General features: G+C 41.6%; 1 protein-coding gene across 1 annotated transcript; it reads right to left on the bottom strand.

Annotated features, from left to right (window-relative positions):
• LOC139644440 (NLR family CARD domain-containing protein 3-like) lies at positions 1–23,040 on the bottom strand. Its single transcript, XM_071519794.1, has 16 exons — positions 23,012–23,040; positions 22,651–22,767; positions 22,443–22,556; positions 22,359–22,361; positions 22,203–22,316; positions 21,906–21,984; positions 21,522–21,747; positions 19,307–21,110; positions 18,990–19,163; positions 18,227–18,318; positions 8,158–8,248; positions 7,881–8,054; positions 3,439–3,612; positions 1,085–1,258; positions 811–857; positions 1–569 (listed from the first exon to the last, which is right to left on the bottom strand). The coding sequence occupies exons 1-16, from the start codon at positions 23,038–23,040 to the stop codon at positions 1–3; spliced, it is 3,981 nt and encodes a 1,326-aa protein (XP_071375895.1).
• Positions 23,041–24,640: the final 1,600 nt, after the last annotated feature.

The raw sequence follows: 24,640 nt of genomic DNA, 5'->3' as shown, positions 1-24,640 counted from the left end.
CTACTTCTCTGTCTGACACAGAGTAACTGAGGAACGAAAAACCTCAAACCCGAAATCAAACCCAACAACATACCTAAACCCAAACACAGGGTTGAGGGGTTCAGTGAATGTGGAGTAGAAAGTGTGGAGGTGGATCAGTGTGTCAGAGGAAACTCTGTAGAAGGACAGAATGCCAGCAGACCAGTCCAGATACACTCCTACTCTGTTAGAGCCAGAGGAGGGGATACGTATGTCTGTTTCTCTGTTATTGTGAAAGGCAGAGTAACTATTATCAGAGCAGTAGAGACTCCAGGACTTGTCATTCCATCCAAGCCAGCAGTCTTCACCCTCTCCTCTCCTTGTGATTCCTCTGTAAGTCACTCCTATATAAACCCATTCTTCCCACTCTACCTCCCAGTAACAGCGACCAGTCAGACCATTTCTACACAGCACCTGTTTCCAGTGGTCAAATCTCTCTGGGTGATCAGGATGTGGCTGCTCCTCTTTCACCACTGTCACCTTTCTGTTGTCCTCAGACAGAGAGAGGTTCCTGTGTGCTGTGTTTGGGTCCAGTGTGAGTTCACAGGCATCTGAAGGGGAGAACAAGAAACAATACAGCAACAGTTTTCAAACTACTATATCTGTTCTGTGAATTTTCTGTGGTTTATTAATAGCTTGAATGTTAATTTCTTAAAATTTTCATGATGACACATGACGTTTTCATTCACAGTGGGATTTGAATCAGTGGATTTCACATAACTGCTGGGCCATATACTGTATGTGTCTAAGTACTTGATACTCACTTTGTTTTCACAAATAAAACTAACTTACACTTCCTCGGACCTGTTTTCAACCTCCACACTCCACCATGGTCCACACTGGAGGTGGGTGGAAGGATAAACAAGGTCAGACCAGCATATTCTCTTTGATAATGGAAACATGGACATTAATTAACCTTAACCTTCCATATGAATGATTTTCCATAATACCCACTTTCAAACATTCGACAATCTGACACATCTGCACAGTATGACTGAGAAAATTGTTACCAACTCTAACCCCTCTATAAGACATTTCTTCTGCCTGGCAGCAAGCCTCTCCATACCTGAGAGTGTCCAGTCTCCAGTGTGGATCCTCCAGTCCAGCAGAGAGCAGCTTCACTCCTGAGTCTCCTGGATGATTGTAGCTCAGGTCCAGCTCTCTCAGATGGGAAGGGTTGGAGCTCAGAGCTGAGGCCAGAGAAGCACAGCCTTCCTCTGTGACCAGACAGCCTGACAAGCTATACACACACGCACACACACACACACACACACACACACATACAAGCAGCAAATAGGTACCTACTGTTGAAGTTTCTTCAACTCATGTGTAGTTTGAGTTTGATTTATTGTTGAGAGGATTGCTTTTGTATATGTTTATACACAGAGGTTTTGTTTTAAAAAGATTCTAGTTCTCAGTGTAAATTGGTGAAAAAGTAGTGTTAGACTTTCCCATTAGTATATTGCTCTGAAATCTCTATTGTCTCCATTACAAACAGTTGTCCCAATAATCTACTTTGTATTTTCATTTTGTCTAGATTGAGAGTTCTCAACTCAATTTGTGACAGAAACTTAGAAGTCCCGGTAAGGGGCAGTAAAGAGAGGAAATAATGATACAATCATGGAAAGCAATTCATAGGGCTTGAAAGAAGTTTGAACATCACATAAGCAGAGAAAATCGTGTAAAGATGGTACGGTGTCTTCATTGACATTTACCTACATGTAAACCAGGAATTACAGTTGTGCTCATAAGTTTACATACCCTGGCAGAATTTGTGATTTTTTGGCCATTTTCAGAGAATATGAATGATAACACAAAAACTTTTTTTCACTCATGGTTAGTGGTTGGGTGAAGCCATTTATTGTCAAACAACTGTGTTTACTCTTTTTAAATCATAATGACAACAGAAACTACCCAAATGACCCTGATCAAAAGTTTACATACCCTGGAGATTTTGGCCTGATATCATGCACACAAGTTGACACAAACGGGTTTGAATGGCTACTAAAGGTAACCATCCTCACCTGTGATCTGTTTGCTTGTAATCAGTGTGTGTGTATAAAAGGTCAGTGAGTTTCTGGGCTCCTGACAGACCCTTGCATCTTTCATCCAGTGCTGCACTGACGTTTCTGGATTCTGAGTCATGGGGAAAGCAAAAGAATTGTCAAAGGATCTGCGGGAAAAGGTAATTGAACTGTATAAAACAGGAAAGGGATATAAAAAGATATCCAAGGAATTGAGAATGCCAATCAGCAGTGTTCAAACTCTAATTAAGAAGTGGAAAATGAGGGATTCTGTTGAAACCAAACCACGGTCAGGTAGACCAACTAAAATTTCAGCCACAACTGCCAGGAAAATTGTTTGGATGCAAAGAAAAACCCACAAATAACTTCAGCTGAAATACAGGACTCTCTGAAAAAAGGTGGTGTGGCTGTTTCAAGATGCACAATAAGGAGGCACTTGAAGAAAAATGGGCTGCATGGTCGAGTCGCCAGAAGAAAGCCATTACTACGCAAATGCCACAGAGCATCCCGCTTACAATACGCCAAACAGCACAGAGACAAGCCTCAAAACTTCTGGAACAAAGTCATGTGGAGTGATGAGACCAAAATTGAACTTTTTGGCCACAACCATAAACGTTACATTTGGAGAGGAGTCAACAAGGCCTATGATGAAAGGTACACCATTCCTACTGTGAAACACGGAGGTGGATCGCTGATGTTTTGGGGATGTGTGAACTACAAAGGCACAGGAAACTTGGTCAGAATTGATGGCAAGATGAATGCAGCATGTTATCAGAAAATACTGGAGGAAAATTTGCACTCATCAGCCCGGAAGCTGCGCATGGGACGTACTTGGATGTTCCAACATGACAACGATCCAAAACACAAGGCCAAGTCGACTTGTCATTGGCTACAGCAGAATAAAGTGAAGGTTCTGGAGTGGCCATCTCAGTCTCCTGACCTCAATATCATTGAGCCACTCTGGGGAGATCTCAAACGTGCAGTTCATGCAAGACAGCCCAAGAATTTACAGGAACTGGAGGCTTTTTGCCAAGAAGAATGGGCAGCTTTACCATCTGAGAAAATAAAGAGCCTCATCCACAACTACCACAAAAGACTTCAAGCTGTCATTGATGTTAAAGGGGGCAATACACGGTATTAAGAACTGGGGTATGTAAACTTTTGATCAAGGTCATTTGGGTAGTTTCTGTTGTCATTATGATTTAAAAAGAGTAAACACAGTTGTTTGACAATAAATGGCTTCACCCAACCACTAACCATGAGTGAAAAAAAGTTTTTGTGTTATCATTCATATTCTCTGAAAAATGGCCAAAAAATCACAAATTCTGCCAGGGTATGTAAACTTATGAGCACAACTGTATATGGTCATGTGATGAACAGCTTGAGGAATCCTGACCTGAGAGTTTCCAGTCTACAGTGTGGACTCTCCAGTCCAGCAGAGAGCAGCTTCACTCCTGAATCCTGCAGGTCGTTGTTACTCAGGTCCAGCTTTCTCAGACTAGAGGACTGGGAGCTGAGAACTGAGGCCAGAACATCACAGCTTCTCTCTGACAGCTTACAGCCACTCAGCCTGAATGGACATGAAATGATATGAACATTAATTAATTCATGTTCTATATCTGCTTATTCCTATTCAGGATCATGGAGGTATGGGGAACATTCACATCTATGGGCAATTTAGATTCTCCAATTCACCTGACCTCTATGTCTTTGGACTGTGGGAGGAAACTGGAGCACCCACAGGAAACCCATGTGAACACAGAAAGAACATGCAAACTCCACACAGACAGGAAAGGGGCTGGGAATCAAACTCAGGACCTTCTTGCTGTGAAGCGACAGTGAGCCACCGCGCTGTCCAAGTTATGAAAATGTTATTTTTTTATTTTGTAATGTCAACATTAAGTCCCTCACAAAGGTATTCTGCAGCCAAGGGGGCCTGATGGCAAAAGTGTAATCACAACTGGTCTTGAATCAGGACTGTGGGACAGTCAGAAGGACCCGAAGATCCCAGCTTGAGCACTCCGGCTCATAGGGAACTAAGTGATCCAAAATGTAACTCATTGCTAGTAACTAGTAATGCTTTAAATGTGCTCTGTGAAATCTTAATATTAATTCTATATCTTACTGGCAACCAGTAGAGAGATGCTAAAATTGGGGATATATGATCTCTTCTTGGCACTAGTTAAAATCCTAGCTGCTCTATTCTGAACAAGTTGGAGATGTGAAAGTGAATTATGGCTGCGACAGGAATAGAGTGAGGTGCAGTAATCTAAATGACATGATATCAAAGCATGGATGACCTTCTCTAAATAATGGAGGTTCGTAGCTGTGTATATGAAGCTTGATAAGAATAAAACAGGTGCTGTAAAATTCCAAGACTTTCTCTCCAGTGAAATTGAAAATGACAATTTAAAATGGCTCTGAAATCATGGTCACATTTCACCCATTTTGAACTTGCTCTACTGGCTCCCAATTCAAGCCAGATCTGACTTTAACGTGCTTCTGCTAACGTATAAATTGTTACACAGGCTCACACTGTCATATTTATTTGACCTCATTGTCCCTTATGTACCCCCTCATACCCTCCGATCACAGGATGCTGGCTACCGTACTGTCCAAAGAAGCAGGCAGCAGAGCATTTTCAGAGTTCCCTATCTATGGAACCTCCCTCTTGCGTATAAGGAAGCTCTCAATTTTTTGGAAATCTTCAAATCCAAACTCAATCTATTCAAATCTATTCTCACTGTCATATGACCAACCCTAGTCCTGTCTAGTTCGGGATCAACACATACTCTTCTCTTACTTTGATTTAGACAGCATTATTATAGGAACCCAATCGAGGGTTGCCTCTTGGTCTGTCTGCATCATTACACTCACTTCCTGTCTGCTGTCTTTATAAGTATGTGGCTGAATATGTCTGCTCTGAGTTTATGGGTCATGCTTACTATGGCTGTGTATGAGTGTGGCTGGCTGTTTGTCTTTCCTCTCTTTCAAACACCTGTTGCACGCAGTGATTTTACCTAGCAATGGACGTCAGGTGCTGCCCTAGCTTTTGTGGATGCCAGCAGTGGCATAGCAGGGCCAAGGCCCATCTTCCTGTCTCATCATGTTTCTCTTTGTCTTAGTTGCTTTCTTATCTCATTGCCATTGTCCATGTTATTGTCCATTTTATTGCTTTGTCCCGACACCTGTACGCTTAGCCGTCCTGGTGGGGGATCCCTGTTTAAATTGGCCTACCCAAGGTTTCTTCCGTTTTTTGTTCCTAATAAGGTTTACTTGGGAGTTTTCGGGGGTCTGAGGTTGGTGGTCTAGGCTAGGCTCGGCTAGGTAGGTTACGTGGCCTGTTACGTCTTTGCAACATGCTATTTTGTGTCTTGTGCTTTGGTTTGTTTCATTGTGTTTTGTTTTGTTGCATACTGTATTGTATCGTTTTGTTTTGTAATTGTTTGTTGATTTGTTAGATCTAGGTAGGCTTGTTCCCTGTAAAGCCTTTCAGACATGCTTGTGATTTAGGGGTATATAAATTTGACCTGACTTGAAACCTCAGGAAGACCTATTGAAAATTCAGGAATACTGACATGAAATAAATTGTTTTAGAGCATGGAATTTAGTGTGGAGAAATGTGTCAAATCAATTGAAAAAAAATCAAAAATCAAAATTAAATGTATCTAACCTGAGAGTTTCCAGTCTACAGTATGGACTCTCCAGTCCAGCAGAGAGCAGTTTCAGTCCTGAATCCTGCAGGTCGTTGTTACTCAGGTCCAGCTCTCTCAGACTAGAGGACTGGGAGCTGAGAACTGAGGCCAGAGCTTCACAGCTTCTCTCTGACAGCTGACAGACACTCAGCCTCAATAAAGATGTAGAGATATGAAAATGTTACTCACTTAAATTTAATGTGATCGATACCTGTGTTTTGTTACTAATTGCTTTTAGGGTTGTGTATGTAAAGCTGGATGAGAAGAAGACTGATTTGAAAATGTTCAATATTTCCTTTCCAATTAAACTGAGCATCACAAAAGTAAAATCGCTGTTAAATCCTGATGTTAAACTTGCAGTGTCACCCTTTGAAGGTTCACAAATACTGACCTGAGAATCTCCAGTCTACAGTTTGGACTCTCCAGTCCAGCAGAGAGCAGCTTCACTCCTGAATCCTGCGGGTCGTTGTTACTCAGGTCCAGCTCTCTCAGACTAGAGGACTGGGAACTGAGAACTGATGACAACTTCTTACAGTATTTCTTTGTGACCTTGTTTTGATTCAACCTGCCAAAACAGAAACATTTTCCTTTATAAACATTGCACAAAAAGTTCGGAACTTTGTGTTTGGTAGATTATTTCTCTGTTGTAACAATGCTTCTTGGCAATACATTTTATACCGTTGGAAAGCCTGTTTATTTCCCTTTTAAATGGTGCCTCATTTGTAAGGAACATGCATTTGTGGGATGAGCAGCACAGCTGAGTATGTGGGTTGCGCTCATGTAAAATTTGCCAAATCTTCTCTGCCAATGCCAAACAGCTTATTCTGCTGTTGCTATTGACTCTTGTTTGGTGTTGTTTGGTGGATTGGATGATTGACGTCTATCAGTAACAAGGAAGAAACAAGACATATTGGCAATTTTACAATTTATTCATTTAACTAAACAGTCAGGAGCCTCAGTAGGAAGAACCATACACAGCCACAACAGCCTCCTCCTCATGCTGGTCACCAGCCTGGTCACACACTGCTGTGGGATGGCATTCCACTCCTCAACCAGGATTTGTCGCAAGTCAGCCAACGTGGTTGTGTTGGTCACTCTAGCACGAACAGCACGCCCAAGCTGATCCCATAAGTGTTCAATTGGGTTGAATTCAGGACTGTTGGCAGGCCATTCCATTCTCTCTACTCCCAAATTCTGGAGGTAGTCTCTGATAAACCCCGCTCTGTGGGGGCGAGCGTTGTCATTTTGGAGGATGGAGTTCGGTCCCAGACTGTGGAGATATGGGATTGCCACTGGTTGCAGAATCTCATCTCGATATCTCTCTGCATTGAGATTGCCTCCAATGATGACAAGCCTTGTTTTTCCAGTGATGGAGATGCCGCCCCACACCATCACACTGCCTCCACCAAAAGGTGCTACTCTATCGGTGCAGCGATCAGCATAGCGTTCTCCCCGTCTTCTCCACACTTTGACCCTACGATCCAACTTCCGTAGGCAGAATCTGGACTCATCGCTGAACATAACGTTCCTCCACATGTTCAGGTTCCAGTTCAGGTTCCAGTGCAGGTGCCAATCAGGTACCTGATTGTCAGCACCTGGGGGTACCAGAAGCTCAAAACAAGAGTCAATAGCAACAGCAGAATAAGCTGTTTGGCATTGGCAGAGAAGATTTGGCAAATTTTACATGAGCGCAACCCACATACTCAGCTGTGCTGCTCATCCCACAAATGCATGTTCCTTACAAATGAGGCACCATTTAAAAGGGAAATAAACAGGCTTTCCAACGGTATAAAATGTATTGCCAAGAAGCATTGTTACAACAGAGAAATAATCTACCAAACACAAAGTTCTGAACTTTTTGTGCAATGTTTATTTTAGTAATTTAGCTTTCCAGAGTTTCTCACTATCATTGAGCAGGAAGTGGTACAATGTCTTGCTGAAGTACACTTGGACAAGGAACATTTGAGGTTTCAGAGATCAAGCACATCATGCTGTAACCTTGCACACCATTTGAAAAGAATGGTAGAGGAACAGCAGAGAAAAGAAGAGGAATATGCCACAATACATTTTTAAGATACAGGGCATACAGCAATGTTATAGTTAGAGCATATTATTACACAAAAGCATCATCATCTGATCTAACCTGAGAGTTTCCAGTCTACAGTGTGGACTCTCTAGTCCAGCAGAGAGCAACTTCACTCCTGAATCCTGCAGGTCGTTGTTACTCAGGTCCAGCTCTCTCAGACTAGAGGACTGGGAGTTGAGAACTGAGGCCAGAGCTTCACAGCTTCTCTCTGACAGCTTACAGCCACTCAACCTCAATGGACACGGGAAAAGACAAACAATGAAAATGTTTATATTTTATCTTTCATGAAACAGATCACATTTAATATGTTGAGTCTAGCCAGTTATGCACCTACAGAGATATTTTGGAGGCTTTGACCACTGGCAGCAGCCTCAGAAGACCCTCCTCTGAAGCAGAGTATTTCTTCAGGTCAAACACATCCAGCTCTTCTTCTGATGACAGTAAGATGAAGACCAGAGCCGACCACTGAGCAGGGGAGAGTTTGTCTGTGGAGAGACTTCCTGATCTCAGGTACTGTTGGATCTCCTCCACTAGAGAACAGTCATTCAGCTCATTCAGACAGTGGAACAGATTAATGCTTCTCTCTGGAGAAGGATTCTCCCTGATCTTGTCCTTGATGTACTGGGCTGTTTCCTGATTGGTCTGTGAGCTACTTCCTGTCTGTGTCAGCAGGCCTCGTAGGAGAGTCTGATTGGTCTGCAGTGAAAGGCCCAGGAGGAAGCGGAGGAACAAGTCCAGGTGTCCATTTGGACTCTGTAAGGCCTTGTCCACAGCTTTCTGGTAGAGGTGATTTACTTGAGACTTATTTCTTGATAGCATGGATTTAATTCTTAGTAGTGTAGACCACCAGGATGTTGATTGTGGTTCTGACAGTAGATTGACATCAGTGTTGACAAATGTCAGAAAGACATAAACAGCAGCCAGAAACTCCTGAAGGCTCAGATGGACAAAGCAGAACACCTTGTCCTGGTACAGCCCACGCTCCTCTTTAAAGATCTGTGTGAACACTCCTGAGTACACTGAGGCTGCTCTGATATCAATGCCACACTCTGTCAGGTCAGGTTCATAGAAGATCAGGTTGCCTTTCTCCAGATGCTCAAAAGCCAGTTTTCCCAGAGACAGAATCATCTGTCTGGTCTCTTTATTTGAGAGTGGATCTGTCTCAGCTCTGTCATGATACTTGACATTCCCAAGTTTGGACTGAACCACCAGGAAGCGGATGTACATCTCAGTCAGGGTCTTGGGCATCTCTCCTCTCTCATCTGTTCTCAACACATGCTCCAGAACTGTAGCAGTGATCCAACAGAAGACTGGGATGTGGCACATGATGTGGAGGCTTCGTGAAGTCTTGATGTGGGAGATGATTCTGCTGGCCTGCTCCTCATCTCTGAATCTCTTCCTGAAGTACTCCTCCTTCTGTGGGTCAGTGAAGCCTCTCACCTCTGACACTATGTCAACACACTCAGGAGGGATCTGATTGGCTGCTGCAGGTCGTGTGGTTATCCAGAGGCGAGCAGAGGGAAGCAGTTTCCCCTTGATGAGGTTTGTCAGCAGCACGTCCACTGAGGTTGACTCTGTAACATCAGTCCAGATCTCATTGTTCTGGAAGTCTAGAGGAAGTCGACACTCATCCAGACCGTCAAAGATGAACACAACCTGGAACTTGTCAAACCTGCAGATTCCTGCTTCTTTGGTCTCAATAAAGAAGTGATGAAGAAGTTCCACCAAGCTGTACTTTTTCCCTTTCAGCAAATTCAGCTCTCGGAAAGTGAATGGAAATGTGAACTGTATATTGTGGTTGGCTTTGTCTTCAGCCCAGTCCAGAGTGAACTTCTGTGTTAAGACTGTTTTCCCAATGCCAGCCACTCCCTTTGTCATCACTGTTCTGATTGGTTTATCTCTTCCAGGTAAGGGTGTAAAGATGTCTTCACATTTGATTGTTGTTTCTGGTCTCACTGGTTTCCTGGATGCTGTTTCAATCTGTCTGACCTCATGTTCATCATTGACCTCTCCACTCCCTCCCTCTGTGATGTGGAGCTCTGTGTACATCTGATTCAGAAGTGTTGGGTTTCCTGCTTTAGCAATCCCCTCAAACAAACACTGACACTTCTCCTTCAGATTAGATTTGAGTTTATACTTGCAAACATCAGGAAGAGATTCTGAATGAAGAAACAGCAAATAACATAAATCAGTGAATGTTACAGTGAGAAATATGACATATGATAAATGTAGACATTTTTGGGGTGAATGTATTTAATTTCCCACTCCATGGTAGCTTTTCATATCATCACTGGTGGACAAACAGGTCTTGACTGTGTGTGCAGGCAACTGTTGTGATGTTGTTTATTAACATGCATCACTGTGTTCAACATTTACATTAAACAGTCAATATCTTTACCAGATTATCCAGTGGGATTGTGCTCATTTACTAATTCATATGGAGTTGTATAAACCTCCCTTGAGGAATTTCTAAATTTATAACAGTCTGGAAATGTAAACATCTCCCATTTCTCTTTCCATCATGTTAAACCTGTTAAAAGCCTCTTACTGCTCTCCAGACAGTCAGCCAGCTCGTCCTGCTTCATTCTCCTCAGGAAGTGCAGTGTGATGTTCAGAAGTGCCTCTCTGCTCCTCCTCTGTTCTTCCCCCTCACCATCCATCACCTCCTCATCCTCCCTCGGCATCTCGGAGCATTCTGGGTAATCTGGACTCAGAATTCTCTGGAACTTCTTCAGCTCGTTCTTCACAAAAGTGATGATGTTCTCCTCAACAAGCTGGAACAGAATACGCTAAAATTTCATACTAAACTCTTAGAATCCAGCTTCAAATCCATCCCTCATACACTGAAAGCCCACTGGTCTAAAGAGTGTAGCATGGAGACTATTATGACCAGAATGGTTGTTTTTAATTTAATTTATAGCTGAAGTATCATGTGTTGTTGTAAAATTTGTTGTATAACACACCATAAATATGGAGTCCACATCTGTTTGATGCTCCTGGGCAGACTGACTACTGGGAACCTCTGAACTCTCCTGGTCAACTCTGTGGAGAAAATATGATGTATTAACACACACACACACACACACACACACACACACAGGTAGTTAATGGTGTTGTCTCCTGTAATGAACTCCAATGTAAATGCTGCTCTGATTATTGGATGTGATGTTTTGAAAGGGGAAATTAAATAAACAGTATTTCAAGACTGAGAAGCTGAAAATACCAAACCCATCTTTATCTAGAGCTTTAAGTTCTTACCTTTGATCAATAGAGTGCTGTCCATCTTTGAAGTCAGTAGGTTCAATCATAGACTTGTCACTCTTCATGGACACACAGCTGGGTTCAGGGGAGTCTGGTCTCTCCTGCTGGATCCTGTTAGAAACACAGGATGAACAAAACAGAGGTGATGGTAGTGAAAAGGATAGAGAGACGGCAGGCTTTTGACCAGCAGGTTGAGGTTGAGTCTGAGGAGAGTAAATGAGAAACACTACAACATGTCCTTGGCCAGCAGTCAAAGCCTGTGGTTGCACTGGGCAGCTCCCAGGTGTGAATATAAAACTGTATGCATGTGTAGAAGAGCGATGCTGAAAAAGACCAAGCACACTTAGCAAACTTTGTCTGGATAAAAAATATTTAAAACATGAATACATTTTGATGCTAGACCATTCCTGGTGGACTCTATGGAGAAATGTATTATGTCTCCATTTATCAAAACACACACACGCACACACACGCACACACACACACACACACACACACACACACACAGGTAGTTAAAGGTGTTGTCTTCTGTGATGAACTCCAATGTAAATGCTCTGATTATTGGATGTGATGTTTTGGAAGAGGAAGTTAAATAAACAGTATTTCAAGACTGAGAAGCTGAAAATACCAAACTCGTTTTTATCATGAGTTTTAAGTTCTTACCTTTGATCAATAGAGTGCTGTCCATCTTTGAAGTCAGTAGGTTCAAACATAGACTTGTCACTCTTCATGGACACACAGCTGGGTTCAGGGGAGTCTGGTCTCTCCTGCTGGATCCTGATAGACAGAGAGGAAAACCACAAAAGTGGGAAGTTAACTTTTTAGTCAAACAGCCGCAGTAGCAGGTGGAAACTACGAGGTATCAAAAACAAAAGTATTTACACACCAAAGTTTGATGAAGTTAAAATAAAAAAAAAAAGAAAGAAAGTAAACTCCCCCTATCTCACCCCTTAACTCTTGCCCCTACTCACTCTTAAATGATCGCTCTAGAGTAACATGAATACTGTAAGTAAAATATTATCAGATAACCGTTAAAAATATTTTGATAAATAAAGGTCTTGACATGAATAAACAAGAACAAACAGTGTATATAAAACAAGTCCAGTATCAAAGTCCAAAGTAATGTCCAGTAGGCTATCAAATATTTAAAAAATTTCCAGTTTCAGCACCCAGTCCAAAGTCCATCTGTCAAATGGTTAATGTTTAATTTAACCACATCATCTACAGAGAACTATACAGCAGCCTTCCTGCTCTGATTAAAACAGGTTTAAAAACCTTACAACAAATAAACATGTTCATGACTTTAACATTAACACCAAACACTGATGTGTTCACAAACTGACAGAAAAATGTTTTTATGTTTTGAACCTAAACAGTGAGATTCCTCACATACCTTCACCCCCCAATCACAATTCTGCATTATTGTCTTCTTACAGTTAAATCAATCAAGAGTAAGTATTAATGTGTTGAAGAATAATACACTATAAACTGTAATATATAGTGTTGAATACAATACCTTTCCATGTTGGAAATAACCTGCTGCCACACCGATAAGTGAAAGTAGACTGGAGAGAGATAGATAGATAGAGAGAGAGAGAGAGAGAGAGAGAGAGAGAGAGAGAGAGAGAGAGAGAGAGAGAGAGAGAGAGAGAGAGGGATTAATCATTAGTTTACAGACTCTGAGAAACAGACTCTAGTTTGATCTTATTCCTGTCTCATCAGGAAAACTCTGTGTCACTTTAATGGAGACTTGGGTTTAAAGCTATTGTCTACACATTTATCATTTAATTGTTTGCACAATAACACGGTATATATAGGCTGCTACTGCTGCTTTTGGTAATTTCTGCTGTTATTGTAGAGGAATTACTATTATTCTGAGATTTGTATACCTTTTAAAAGAAACAGTTTATAAAAAAGAAGTGGTGTTTAATGTAAAATGAAACATCAATACAAGATTAAATGTATAACCAAATTTATGTGTAGGTCCTATTTTACACTAAGATTAAAGGATTTATTTTAAATTTAAAAATTGAGCTGATATATTATTTGGACATAGCCTACATATATCATGAAATCTTCAAAAACAACAATATTGTTGTACCGAGCCATGATCAAAGACAAGTGATCTGAGAAATAAGTGATGAAATTATTAGCCTGTTATTATGTTATGGAGTTCAATATACTAATACATAAAGAATATGTTGTTTCTAATTAAGGGAAAATATAAGAGACTCAAATGAATTGAATTCCCCAAATCACACAGCATTACACTTACTCAAGTTATTCCCATGAATGTCAGTCACTCCACCAGGTCACTTGTGTCTTGGTCAGGTCTCTGTAGAAAAACAGCTTTATTTTAATCTCAGTGGGACTACCTGGTTAAATAAAGATTATATCCATAATGAATAAATCAGTGAAATCTGAGAGACACTGCTTCTTCTCCTTCCGCAGTCCTGGGTGTCTGCAGGCTGCTGTCACATCCTCATGACTTCATTATCTAGTCTAAAGTCTAAACCAGTCTTAACTTGTTGGCAGAAAGCAAGTCCGTTTTATTATTTTATGCAAGTTTTATTATGCATCTATCAAATGGTGAAATTTAACCACATCACGTACAGAGAATTAAAGAGCCACCCTGCCCTGATTAAAACATGTTGGAGAAGCCTTACAACAAATAAAATTCTTTATGACTCCAACGTTAACACCCAAATACTGACGTGTTCACAAACTGTCACAGAAAAGTGTTAAGTTATGTTTTGAGACTTAATGAGTTTTAACACGTCATTTCTAAATGTGATTAAAAACTAAATGTGATGTCTGTACTATATGTATTTGTTGCTGTGTATCTTCACCTGTGAATTAGACACATTCAGGTTTATATGTACCTGCACCAAACCTCACCAAGTCAAATTCTCCGTTCTTGTTTTGGCGAATAAAGGTGATTCTGATTATGATTCCGATTGTTCAACTTTTACAGATGAAGCAAAAATCGACGGCAACAATTAGAGATATGCTGGGGTTGAAGAATTGGAGAATAAAACACTGTAAAATGTCATGTATATTGGTTGCTGAAGAAGACGAAGAAGAAGAAGAACAACCACAACAACTAGACAACAACTAATAATAGTAATAATAGTAATAATAATAGTGGCATTAAATTAAATAATAATAAACTATATTTTATAACATTTTAATAAGACATAAGATTTCAATGTGATTTGAAGGCGATATAAAAATAATTAAGATGAACACAATTTCCCGACATGAAATAAAAACAGAATCAAAGAATAGAACTTGCAGATATCTACAATCTGTAAAAAAAAAAAAAAAAAAGTCTGTAAAAATGTGTTTTCTGATCTGAACTACAGTATGAAGGTGACTTTACCAGCCTCAGCTCCTCAGGCAGGACCTTCCAAAGCCCAAGAACTTGCACATCAAAGGCCCTGTCACCTTTGACCTTTAGCCTATAGACTTCAGACTGTCCAGGAAGACACTGAGCTCTCTCCCCAGCCCGTCCATCTGTTGACCAGGTGAGGAGGGAGCTGAGGAGGCTCCATCCCTGCAAGACAGTGGCTCCTGATGACATCAGCTCCATTGAGCTCAAAACATGGACCAATCAGCTGTGAGGCTCCTGCAGCTTCTCTTCAGCCTCTCACTGAGCCTGCAGAGGGCGCCACTGCTGCAGAAAACATCCTGTATTGTCCCCATGTTCAAGAAGGGCTGGTCCAGTGTCCTGAAGCACTACAGAGCAGAGGTACTAACATCGAGCACATCATGAAGACCTCGGAGAAGTTGTCTTGGATCATCTTAGACCTCTTGTGAGACTCCTGGAGCCTCTGCAGTCTGCTACCAAACTCATATAGGAATGGATGATGCTGGATCATCTACTTGCTCCACAGGGTTTACTACCATCTGGATGAATCTGAAACACAGTGGGAATCATGTTTCTTGATTTCACCAGTGCTTTAACATTTAATACCATCCAGCCCCTCCTGGATAAATCATGTCACCTACCTAAATAGTGGGAGGATTAGAGCAGGATTGCTGCATTTTGGTGATAAAGAACTCAGTTTGATCTCTTCAGCTGTACATGTGTTTCTTTTTCAGGTGAATTAGTGTTTGATATGGTAGATGTATCTCACATGTTGTGACTAGTGGTGTGTTTGTCCTCCCATTAGCAGCAGAAGCACAGTGATGAAGCTCTTAGTGAAATTACCATGTAGACAGCTTTCTCACTGTGTTGTTAACATGCCATTAATATTACAATATTATTCTGGATTATTTATTATTAAATTTAAGAGTTGGCATGTGTAAATGTCATATTACTGATGAGCACAAACCCTGCTTTTTACAAACTTGAATACTGCTTAGCTGGTATATTATTAGCTTACTATTAGCTGATGCATGTAAACATTGGATCCTGTTAACTGTTGGTTTATATTGTTTATATTTTTTAAATTCTGTTTCCATAGTAATACTCCAACTGCTGTTCCATGTGGATGTTCTTGTTAGGATATGGATACACATGTAAACAAGTCTATCGCCAATTTGATTATCAGGGATATAAGCTAGCATCCTGAATACTACCTGTGAATACTACCTCTGTATGATGTTTTATACAGTCGTTTCTTTGTCAGTCCAGAAGGGGGAGCTACTGAGCTTTGACAAGAAATGTTTCCTGTAACTGCCCTTAACAGAGTCTTTAATAGGTAGGCTACAATAGTACAACAATACAGACCACTTATACAGACTACCTACCACATTTGTCATATGACTCATGTAGGCCTTAAGGCAGGAAAATAAACTTTTAAACATAACGCTCCTTTACTTTCAGAGCAGAAACAAAACGAAGAGCAACAATATAAAAGTACAGAAAGCCAGTCAGCCTGCACACATGCTGTAGTCAGTCCAATCCACAAGAGGGAGACCTCATTCCACACAAAGACTTCAACCAACGGATCCCATTATCCCAAATGTTACCTGAACATTTCAGATGCTTTCCAGAAGAATGTGTGCATGTTAACACTCACTGTCAGACTTTTTATTCAGTCTGTAATATATTGTTGGATGTTTTTATCCAAGGATAGTCAGTCAGTGGCAGATGTGTTTTACAGGACAAGTATATTAAGACGGTAAAAGGTTTGTAAAAGAAAGTTCTAAAATTGTGTAAAATTGGGTTAAATAAAGTTTACAGAGGCTTCCATATGAAATTAACATTTATGAAACCTGGAGTAATCGAGTCTTGTTTATTTTGTATTCAGTCTTCTTAATTTATATTGCCCTTTATCACAAGCATTTCTCAAAGGGCTTTACATAGCATGATATACATGTCATATACATATTACATCACATATACACAGCATATACATCCTATACTATGCCATATACATACTTCATATACATCATTAACTACATCATATACATCACGTACCATACTACACACAAACACACTCCTGCCTATGGGCAATTTAGGGTCTTTAATCCACCTGACCTGCATGTCTTTGGACTGATCTGTATTTTGAGCTAGGAGGTTAAGTTCCAAAATAGGGAAACATTTGGTTTAAAAGGGGTTACATTTGGCAATTTATATGGAAATCATGATAAAAATAAACGACAAAACTTTTTTATCTTATGTAAATCCAGCCTTTTATGAGCCACAGCACAGCCATGGAAGCTCTAGGGACCTGTAGTCTAAAAGATGCTACTCCTGACCTTTACAACCAGGGAAAAGAAAATTCTGATCATATTATTTTATTCAGTGTCTTGATTCATACTTATTGAACAGTAATTAGGCTCATTCATTTGATTCTCCAAATAAAATGCCCATGATCTTGTACAGATGTGATGTTAAAACCATGTATGTGTGCATGCCTGTGTGTGTGTGTGTGTGTGTGTGTGTGTGTGTGTGTGTGTGTGATCCTGTACACAATGATTTCAGCAGCTGTCTTTAGTCAGCAGTGTGAGTGTTTCTCCACACAGGAGGCGACTCTCCCTCCTCTATCTGACACAGAGACACTGAGGAACCAAACAACTCGGAGGCAAACTTAAACCTAAACATAAACCCAGGGTAGAGGGGTTCAGTGAATGTGGAATTGAAGGTGTGGATGTGGATCAGTGTGTCAGAGGAGACTCTGTAGAAGGACAGAGAGCCAGCAGGCCAGTCCAGATACATTCCTACTCTGGTAGAGTCAGAGGGGGGGATATGTACGTCTGTTCTTACGTTATTGTGACAGACAGAGCAACTCTCACCAGAGCAGGAGCAGAACAGACACCAGGACTTGTCATTCCATCCAAGCCTGCAGTCATCACCCTCTCCTCTCCTTCTGATTCCTCTGTATGTCACTCCTATATCAACCCTTCCTTCCCACTCTACCTCCCAATAACAGCGCCCAGTCAGACCATTTCTACAAAGCACCTGGTATCTGTAGTCAAATCTCTCTGGGTGATCAGGATATGGCTGCTCCTCTTTCACTGCTGTCACCTTTCTGTTGTCCTCAGACAGAAAGAGGTTTCTGTGTGCTGTGTTTGGGTCCAGTGTGAGTTCACAGGCATCTGAAGGAGAGAACAAGACACAATACAGCAGGGGTTTCAGATCTAATAAACCTGTTCTGTTAATCATTTGATGATTTATTGACAGTTTGACATTTCATGATGACACATCATCAGCCATCATCTTCATTCACAGTAGGATTTAAATGAATGGATTTCACATACTGCGGTGCAGATGGGCTTTCCATCTAAATCCTTAAAAGTGTGCTGTTTGTTTTAATGAATAAAACTAAATACACACTTACATTTCCTCAGACCTGATTTCAACCACCGCACTTCTCCATGGTCCACACTGGGGATGGATATATAAAGTCAAATCAGCATAGTCTCTTTGATACCTGGACATTAAATAACCTTCCCTCTGAATGATTATCCATAAAACATAATTCATATCCTACATTAAGCATTAAACAATATGCCACAGCTTCTCAGCACCACTGAGAAAATGGTTGCCAACTCTTATCTCTCTATACATACAGACATTGCTTCTGCCTGGCAGCAAGCTTCTCCATACCTGAGAGTGTCCAGTCTCCAGTGTGGATCCTCCAGTGCAGGAGAGAGCAGCTTCACTCCTGAGTCTCCTGGATGATTGTAGCTCAGGTCCAGCTCTCTCAGATGGGAGGGGTTGGAGCTCAGAGCTGAGGCCAGTGAGGAACAGCCTTCCTCTGTGACCAGACAGCCTGACAACCTACACACACACACACACACACACACACACACACACACACACACACGCACACACACACACACACTCACAGTGGATGGAAACAGACACACTTTCACACTTTCAGAGCACAGACAGTGGTGGAGAGAACACCGCTGTATTTTGATTTACCTTATTAGTGACTGTGTATGAATAAAGACACCAGAGCGGTAATTTAACTTAACTCCTTTCTCCTGTGCTGTGCGGGACCCCACAGTAGCTTAGTCATTGCTACACATAAAAATCCAAAAAGTTAATGAACTGTTCAAAATTGCCCATTAAAGGACAGTGGTACCCACCTTCTTAATGACCTTGGATCCTGATCCCATGGCTGTCAAATGCTAGGAATATGTAAATATCTCTATAATAAACGGTTCATCCTATGATCTGCTTTATGTTTTCATTTGGTCCAGAATCTTAAACGTGCTTTCTGGTATTTTAGGTTTTAACAACAGAGGCAGCAAGAACAGAAAATAGTGAACTATAGTCATGGACAGTAGTTCACAGAAGGTAGAAAGGCGTGCCAAAAGATGGAATCACAATTGGTTTGAAAATTGCATGAGCAGAGAAAAAATTACACAGGGTGTTTATTTGCTTAAAGTAACCTAAAGCAGGTTTTAAATGGTCATGTGTTGAACAGGTTGAGGAATCCTGACCTGAGAGTTTCCAGTCTACAGTGTGGACTCTTCAGTCCAGCAGAGAGCAGCTTCACTCCTGAATCCTGCAGGTTGTTGTTACTCAGGTCCAGCTCTCTCAGACTAGAGGACTGGCAGCTGAGAACTGAGGCCAGAGCTTCACAGCTTCTCTCTGACAGCTTACAGCCACTCAGCCTGGAAAGTATAATTGATGAGACAGAAACAATCATTTTGGATTTTTTATTTTATCTTCAGAAAAAATGACATATGTTATATATTTAATCACACAGATCACAGATCACATTTAATATGATGAGTCTAGCCAGTTATGCACCTACAGAGATATTTTGGAGGCTTTGACCACTGGCACCAGCCTCAGAAGACCCTCCTCTGAAGCAGAGTATTTCTTCAGGTCAAACACGTCCAGCTCTTCTTCTGATGACAGTAAGATGAAGACCAGAGCTGACCACTGAGCAGGGGAGAGTTTCTCTGTGGAGAGACTTCCTGATCCCAGGTACTGTTGGATCTCCTCCACTAGAGAACGGTCATTCAACTCATTCAGACAGTGGAACAGATTGATGCTTCTCTCTGGAGAGGGATTCTTTCTGATTTTTTCTTTGATGTACTGGACTGTTTCCTGATTGGTCTGTGAGGTACTTCCTGACTGTTTCAGCAGGTCTTGTAGGAGAGTCTGGTTGGTCTCCAGTGAAAGACCCAGGAGGAAGCGGAGGAACAAGTCCAGGTGTCCATTTGGACTCTGTAAGGCCTTGTCCACAGCACTCTGATAGAGGTGGTTTAAGCTAGATTTGCTTCTTAATAGTGTAGACCACCAGGATGTTGATTGTGGTCCTGACAGTAAATTGGCATTCATGTTGATGAATGACAGAAAGACATAAACAGCAGCCAGAAACTCCTGAATGCTCAGATGGACAAAGCAGAACACCTTGTCCTGGTACAGCCCACGCTCCTCTTTAAAGATCTGTGTGAACACTCCTGAGTACACTGAGGCTGCTCTGATATCAATGCCACCCTCTGTCAGGTCGGCTTCATAGAAGATCAGGTTGCCTTTCTCCAGCTGCTCAAAAGCCAGTTTTCCTAGAGACAGAATCATCTTCTTGGTCTCTGTAGTCCAGAGTGGATCTGTCTCAGCTCTCCCATGATACTTGACATTCCTCTGGATGGACTGAACCACCAGGAAGTGGATGTACATTTCAGTCAGGGTCTTGGGCATCTCTCCTCTCTCATCTGTTTTCAACACATGCTCCAGAACTGTAGCAGTGATCCAACAGAAGACTGGGATGTGGCACATGATGTGGAGGCTTCGTGAAGTCTTGATGTGGGAGATGATTCTGCTGGTCAGCTGCTCACCTCTGAATCTCTTCCTGAAGTACTCCTCCTTCTGTGGGTCAGTGAACCCTCTCACCTCTGTCACCATGTCAACACACTCAGGAGGAATCTGATTGGCTGCTGCAGGTCGTGTGGTTATCCAGAGGCGAGCAGAGGGAAGCAGTTTCCCCTTGATGAGGTTTGTCAGCAGCACGTCCACTGAGGTTGACTCCGTAACATCAGTCCAGATCTCGTTGTTCTGGAAGTCTAGAGGAAGTCGACACTCATCCAGACCGTCAAAGATGAACACAACCTGGAACTTGTCAAACCTGCAGATTCCTGCTGCTTTGGTCTCAATAAAGAAGTGATGAAGAAGTTCCACCAAGCTGTACTTCTTCCCTTGCAGCAAATTCAGCTCTCGGAAAGTGAATGGAAATGTGAACTGTATATCCTGGTTGGCTTTGTCTTCAGCCCAGTCCAGAGTGAACTTCTGTGTTAAGACTGTTTTCCCAATGCCAGCCACTCCCTTTGTCATCAATGTTCTTATTGGTTTATCTCTTCCAGGTAAGGGTTTAAAGATGTCTTCACATTTGATTGTTGTTTCTGGTCTCACTGGTTTCCTGGATGCTGTTTCAATCTGTCTGACCTCATGTTCATCATTGACCTCTCCACTTCCTCCCTCTGTGATGTGGAGCTCTGTGTAGATCTGATTCAGAAGTGTTGGGTTTCCTGCTTTAGCAATCCCCTCAAACACACACTGAAACATCTCCTTCAGATTAGATTTGAGTTTACGCTGACAATCATCAGGAAGAAGTTCTGAATGAAGAAACAGCAAATAACATCAATTAGTGAATGCTACAGTGAATATGAGAAATGTGAATATTTTTGGGTGAATGTATGTATTCTCCCACTACATGGTATCTATTAATTTCATCACTGGTGGACAAACAGGTCTTGACTGTATATACAGCCTAATGTGAAAGCCAACTATTGCAGTGTTGGTCTATTAACATGCATCACTGTATTTCGCATTTTACATCCACATTAACCAGTCAGTGCTTTTAACATATTTTCCAATGGGATTGTGCAAATTCATTATTTAATATGGAGTTGTATAGACCTCTCTTGAGAAATATCAACATTTATAACAGTCTGGAAATGTAAACATCTCCCATTTTCCCAGAATTTCGTCTTTCCACCATGTTAAACCAGTTAAAAGCGTCTTACTGCTCTGCAGAGAGTCAGCCAGCTCCTCCTGCTTCATTCTCCTCAGGAAGTGCAGTGTGATCTTCAGAAGTGCCTCTCTGCTCCTCCTCTGCTCTTCCTCCTCACCGTCCATCACCTCCTCATCCTCCCTCTGCCTCTCTAAGCATTCTGGGTAATCTGGACTCAGAACCCTCTGGAACTTCTTCAGCTCGTTCTTCACAAAAGTGATGATGTTCTCCTCAAGCAGCTGGAACAGGATAATATATTAATTAAATTTACATATTAAAGTTGTGGAACACAACATCAAAACTACCTAGCATAGATTCAGAGACAAAAATGACCAGAATAGTTGTTTTGTATTTCATTTGTAGCAGAAGTAAAAGGAGATGTTGTACATTTACACACCATAAATATGGAGTCCAGGTCTGTTTGATGCTCCTGGGCAGACTGACCACTGGGAACCTCTGAACTCTGTGGATGGACTCTGCAGAGGTAATATGATGTATTAGGTCTCTAATAGTCTGGATCCAAGAAAAAACACAAGGTGAACTCCACTGTAAATGCTGCTCTGATTATTCGATGTGATGTTTTTAAATAGGACACTAAATCAATATAAAGTGCCAGACCAAATCTATATATTATGACTCCTTACCTCTACTAAAGTCAGATAAGAACATACTCATGTGTTTTTTCAAGTCTTGCCTTTGCTCAGTAGAGTGGTGTCCAACTTTGAAGGCAATAGGTGTGTCCATAGACCAGTCACTCTTCATGGACACACAGCTTTGTGCACGGGAGTCTGGTCTCTCCGAATGGATCCTGGAAGAAACAAAGGATTGACAAGAGGGGTGATGTATACACAGTCTGTATGCTCAGTAAAAGCCTTCCTGGTTAAAATACTGGTAGAGTCAGATAAGAGCATACTCATCTGTTTTAAAGTCTTGCTTTTGCTTAGTAGAGTGGTGTCCAACTTTGAAGGCAATAGGTGGCTCCATAGACCAGTCACTCTTCATGGACACACAGCTGGGCACAGAGGAGTCTGGTTTCTCCTGCTGGACTCTGGTAGAAATACAGGAAGGATCCACACCATCATTAAAATCCATGTCATGTGGATGTTTAGTTGTTTTTTATCATCTATTTCATACATTTTCACCTCCGCACAGCAGGCTGATTTCCATCTCTAAAGTTTAAGGGCTCAGAAATAGACCAGTCGCTCTTCATGGACACACAGCTGGGTACAGGGGAGTCTGGTCTCTCCTGCTGAACTGGGCTTCAACACAACAGAGACAGACCTTTTACTCTGAATAATGAAGGTGTAATGATTTCACTGCTGAGCTCTGAGATGGAGAACAGTCATGGACAGTTAGAGTTCCTCATCTTACCTCTCAGCTTTGGTCTGGCTGTCATGTTCCCCAGACAGAGTGGTTTTAGAGGGAGGGAGCCCCTCCTCTCTCTCCTCAGACTGACTCATAGCAGAGCGAACACCTTTACAGAAACACACCCAACATCCCAACCTCTGGCCAGAAACCTGTGGCAGAGACATCACAAAGCAGATGATGTAGTTCTACTATTTGTCCATTAGATGGTGCACATTAACCACATCATCTATTGTGAAGTAAAGAGTGACCCCAGCACCCAAAGACATAATGCATAGAGCTACAGAAACTTGTATCTCCTCAAAATTCAGTGACAGAGAGAGAATGTCAGTTAAGATCTAAAATATGTCTGACTTGACACAAAATGAGAGCTACAATATAAAAAAATGACCTTGACCAGCTCTCCCTTGAGAAGGAGTTTGTCCTCTCAGTGTGCCTGGTTAAAGAAGTAAAATATAATAAATGAAAAGATAGTTTCCACAGTATTGTTGATGGGGCTTCATGAATGTGGAATGTGTCTGAGAACCCTTATTTTAAGTCATTTTAAAGGTCTATCCTGTTTATGCCACCAGGCCGTTCAAACCGTTTTTTACATTGATGTTGGTGTTACATCAGTGAGCACCAACCAGATTTCAACGTTGATTTCTAGTTGAAAACTGGGTGATATTCGCCACTCTTTTCACCCTCTTTTCAACCAGCTAAACAGCTAATGCAGTTAAAACATCAATGTGTCACAAAGCACAAATTTGTTTAATCATTTGACAATTTGGTAGCTTGAAAGAGAGACAGTATTGATTAGTGTGAAGGTATTTCTCCAAAGTCATATTGCACTGGTAGGCGAAATGTGGTCTACACGAAGAGGCAATTTCAACGCATTTAATGTTTCATTTAAAATGTCATATATATGGAATTATATAGGCTGTGTGCTGCCAACAAGAAGCTTCCAGGACATCGTAATGGGAGCATATCTACACCATTGGTTTAGTCACAGCAGTGCAGCTTGACACAGGACCCTTTACAACCAAAGACTACTGTATCTTGGGTAGTGAATGACATGATACAAGTCATACTCTTGGTGTTATTCAGCCACTAGTATGGTAGTATGGTTAGCTACAGACACAACACACTAATACATTTGCTATATTTTTTTTACAGGAAAGAGTGACAACCCACTGAGCCTAGACTTTGTGCCCTTCATCTTCGCTCATGTATGTTCTCCTCAGAAGCATACCGTGATGTACAGTGCACAGAAGTTTGAGGCAAGGCAGGCCATGAAGAGGAAAAGGAGGCAAACTGAGGAACAGACTAGTGCAATGATGGGAGAGGAATCGGAAAGGGGGATTAGGAAAGAGAGAGATCAGAGGACACCACTGTGGAAGTTGACGCTAGAAGCTTGTATGACGTCCCACCGTGCAATTATCCAAAATGTGTGTCCATCATGAAAACACTGAAAGGGGAATGTGATTCACTGAAAGCCGAAGTCCACCACCTGAGAAAGACAGAAAAACAACTTAGAGAAGGAACTGAGACACTGTCTTTCAGTCAAGCCAGCTTCAAGGGAAATGACGAGAAGGTTCAGGAGCTGACAGAGCTACCTTCATATGCCAAGCTGATGGTGGTGTTCACTTTCATTTCCAAGCACCATAACACTGCCAAGTACCTGATTGGCATTACACCGCAGGGAGTCATCTCCTTTGTCTCCAAAGGCTGGGGAGGCAGGACCAGTGACAAGCACATCACAGAGAACTGTGGCTTCATCGAGAAGTT

This window comes from Centroberyx affinis, unplaced genomic scaffold, assembly GCF_046629955.1.
Source record: "Centroberyx affinis isolate AG114_WGS23_722 - 3 ecotype Tasmania unplaced genomic scaffold, CSIRO-AGI_Caff_v1 ptg000060l_1, whole genome shotgun sequence".
NCBI classification, from domain to species: Eukaryota; Metazoa; Chordata; class Actinopteri; order Beryciformes; family Berycidae; genus Centroberyx; species Centroberyx affinis.
The sequence above is the reverse complement of the archived record's forward strand: the minus strand, read 5'-3'. Positions and strand labels throughout refer to the sequence as shown.

Bases quoted from the DNA above. Each gene is read 5' to 3' on its own strand.
- LOC139644440 (XM_071519794.1), bottom strand. From the start codon at position 23,040: ATGTCTCTGCCACAGGTTTCTGGCCAGAG. The intron at 21,985-22,202 runs GCAAGACTTGAA...TTACCTCTGCAG, and splicing joins CACCACTCTACTGAGCAAAG to AGTCCATCCACAGAGTTCAG. The intron at 570-810 runs GTAAGTTAGTTT...TCTCCCCTTCAG, and splicing joins GAAAACAGGTCCGAGGAAGT to ATGCCTGTGAACTCACACTG.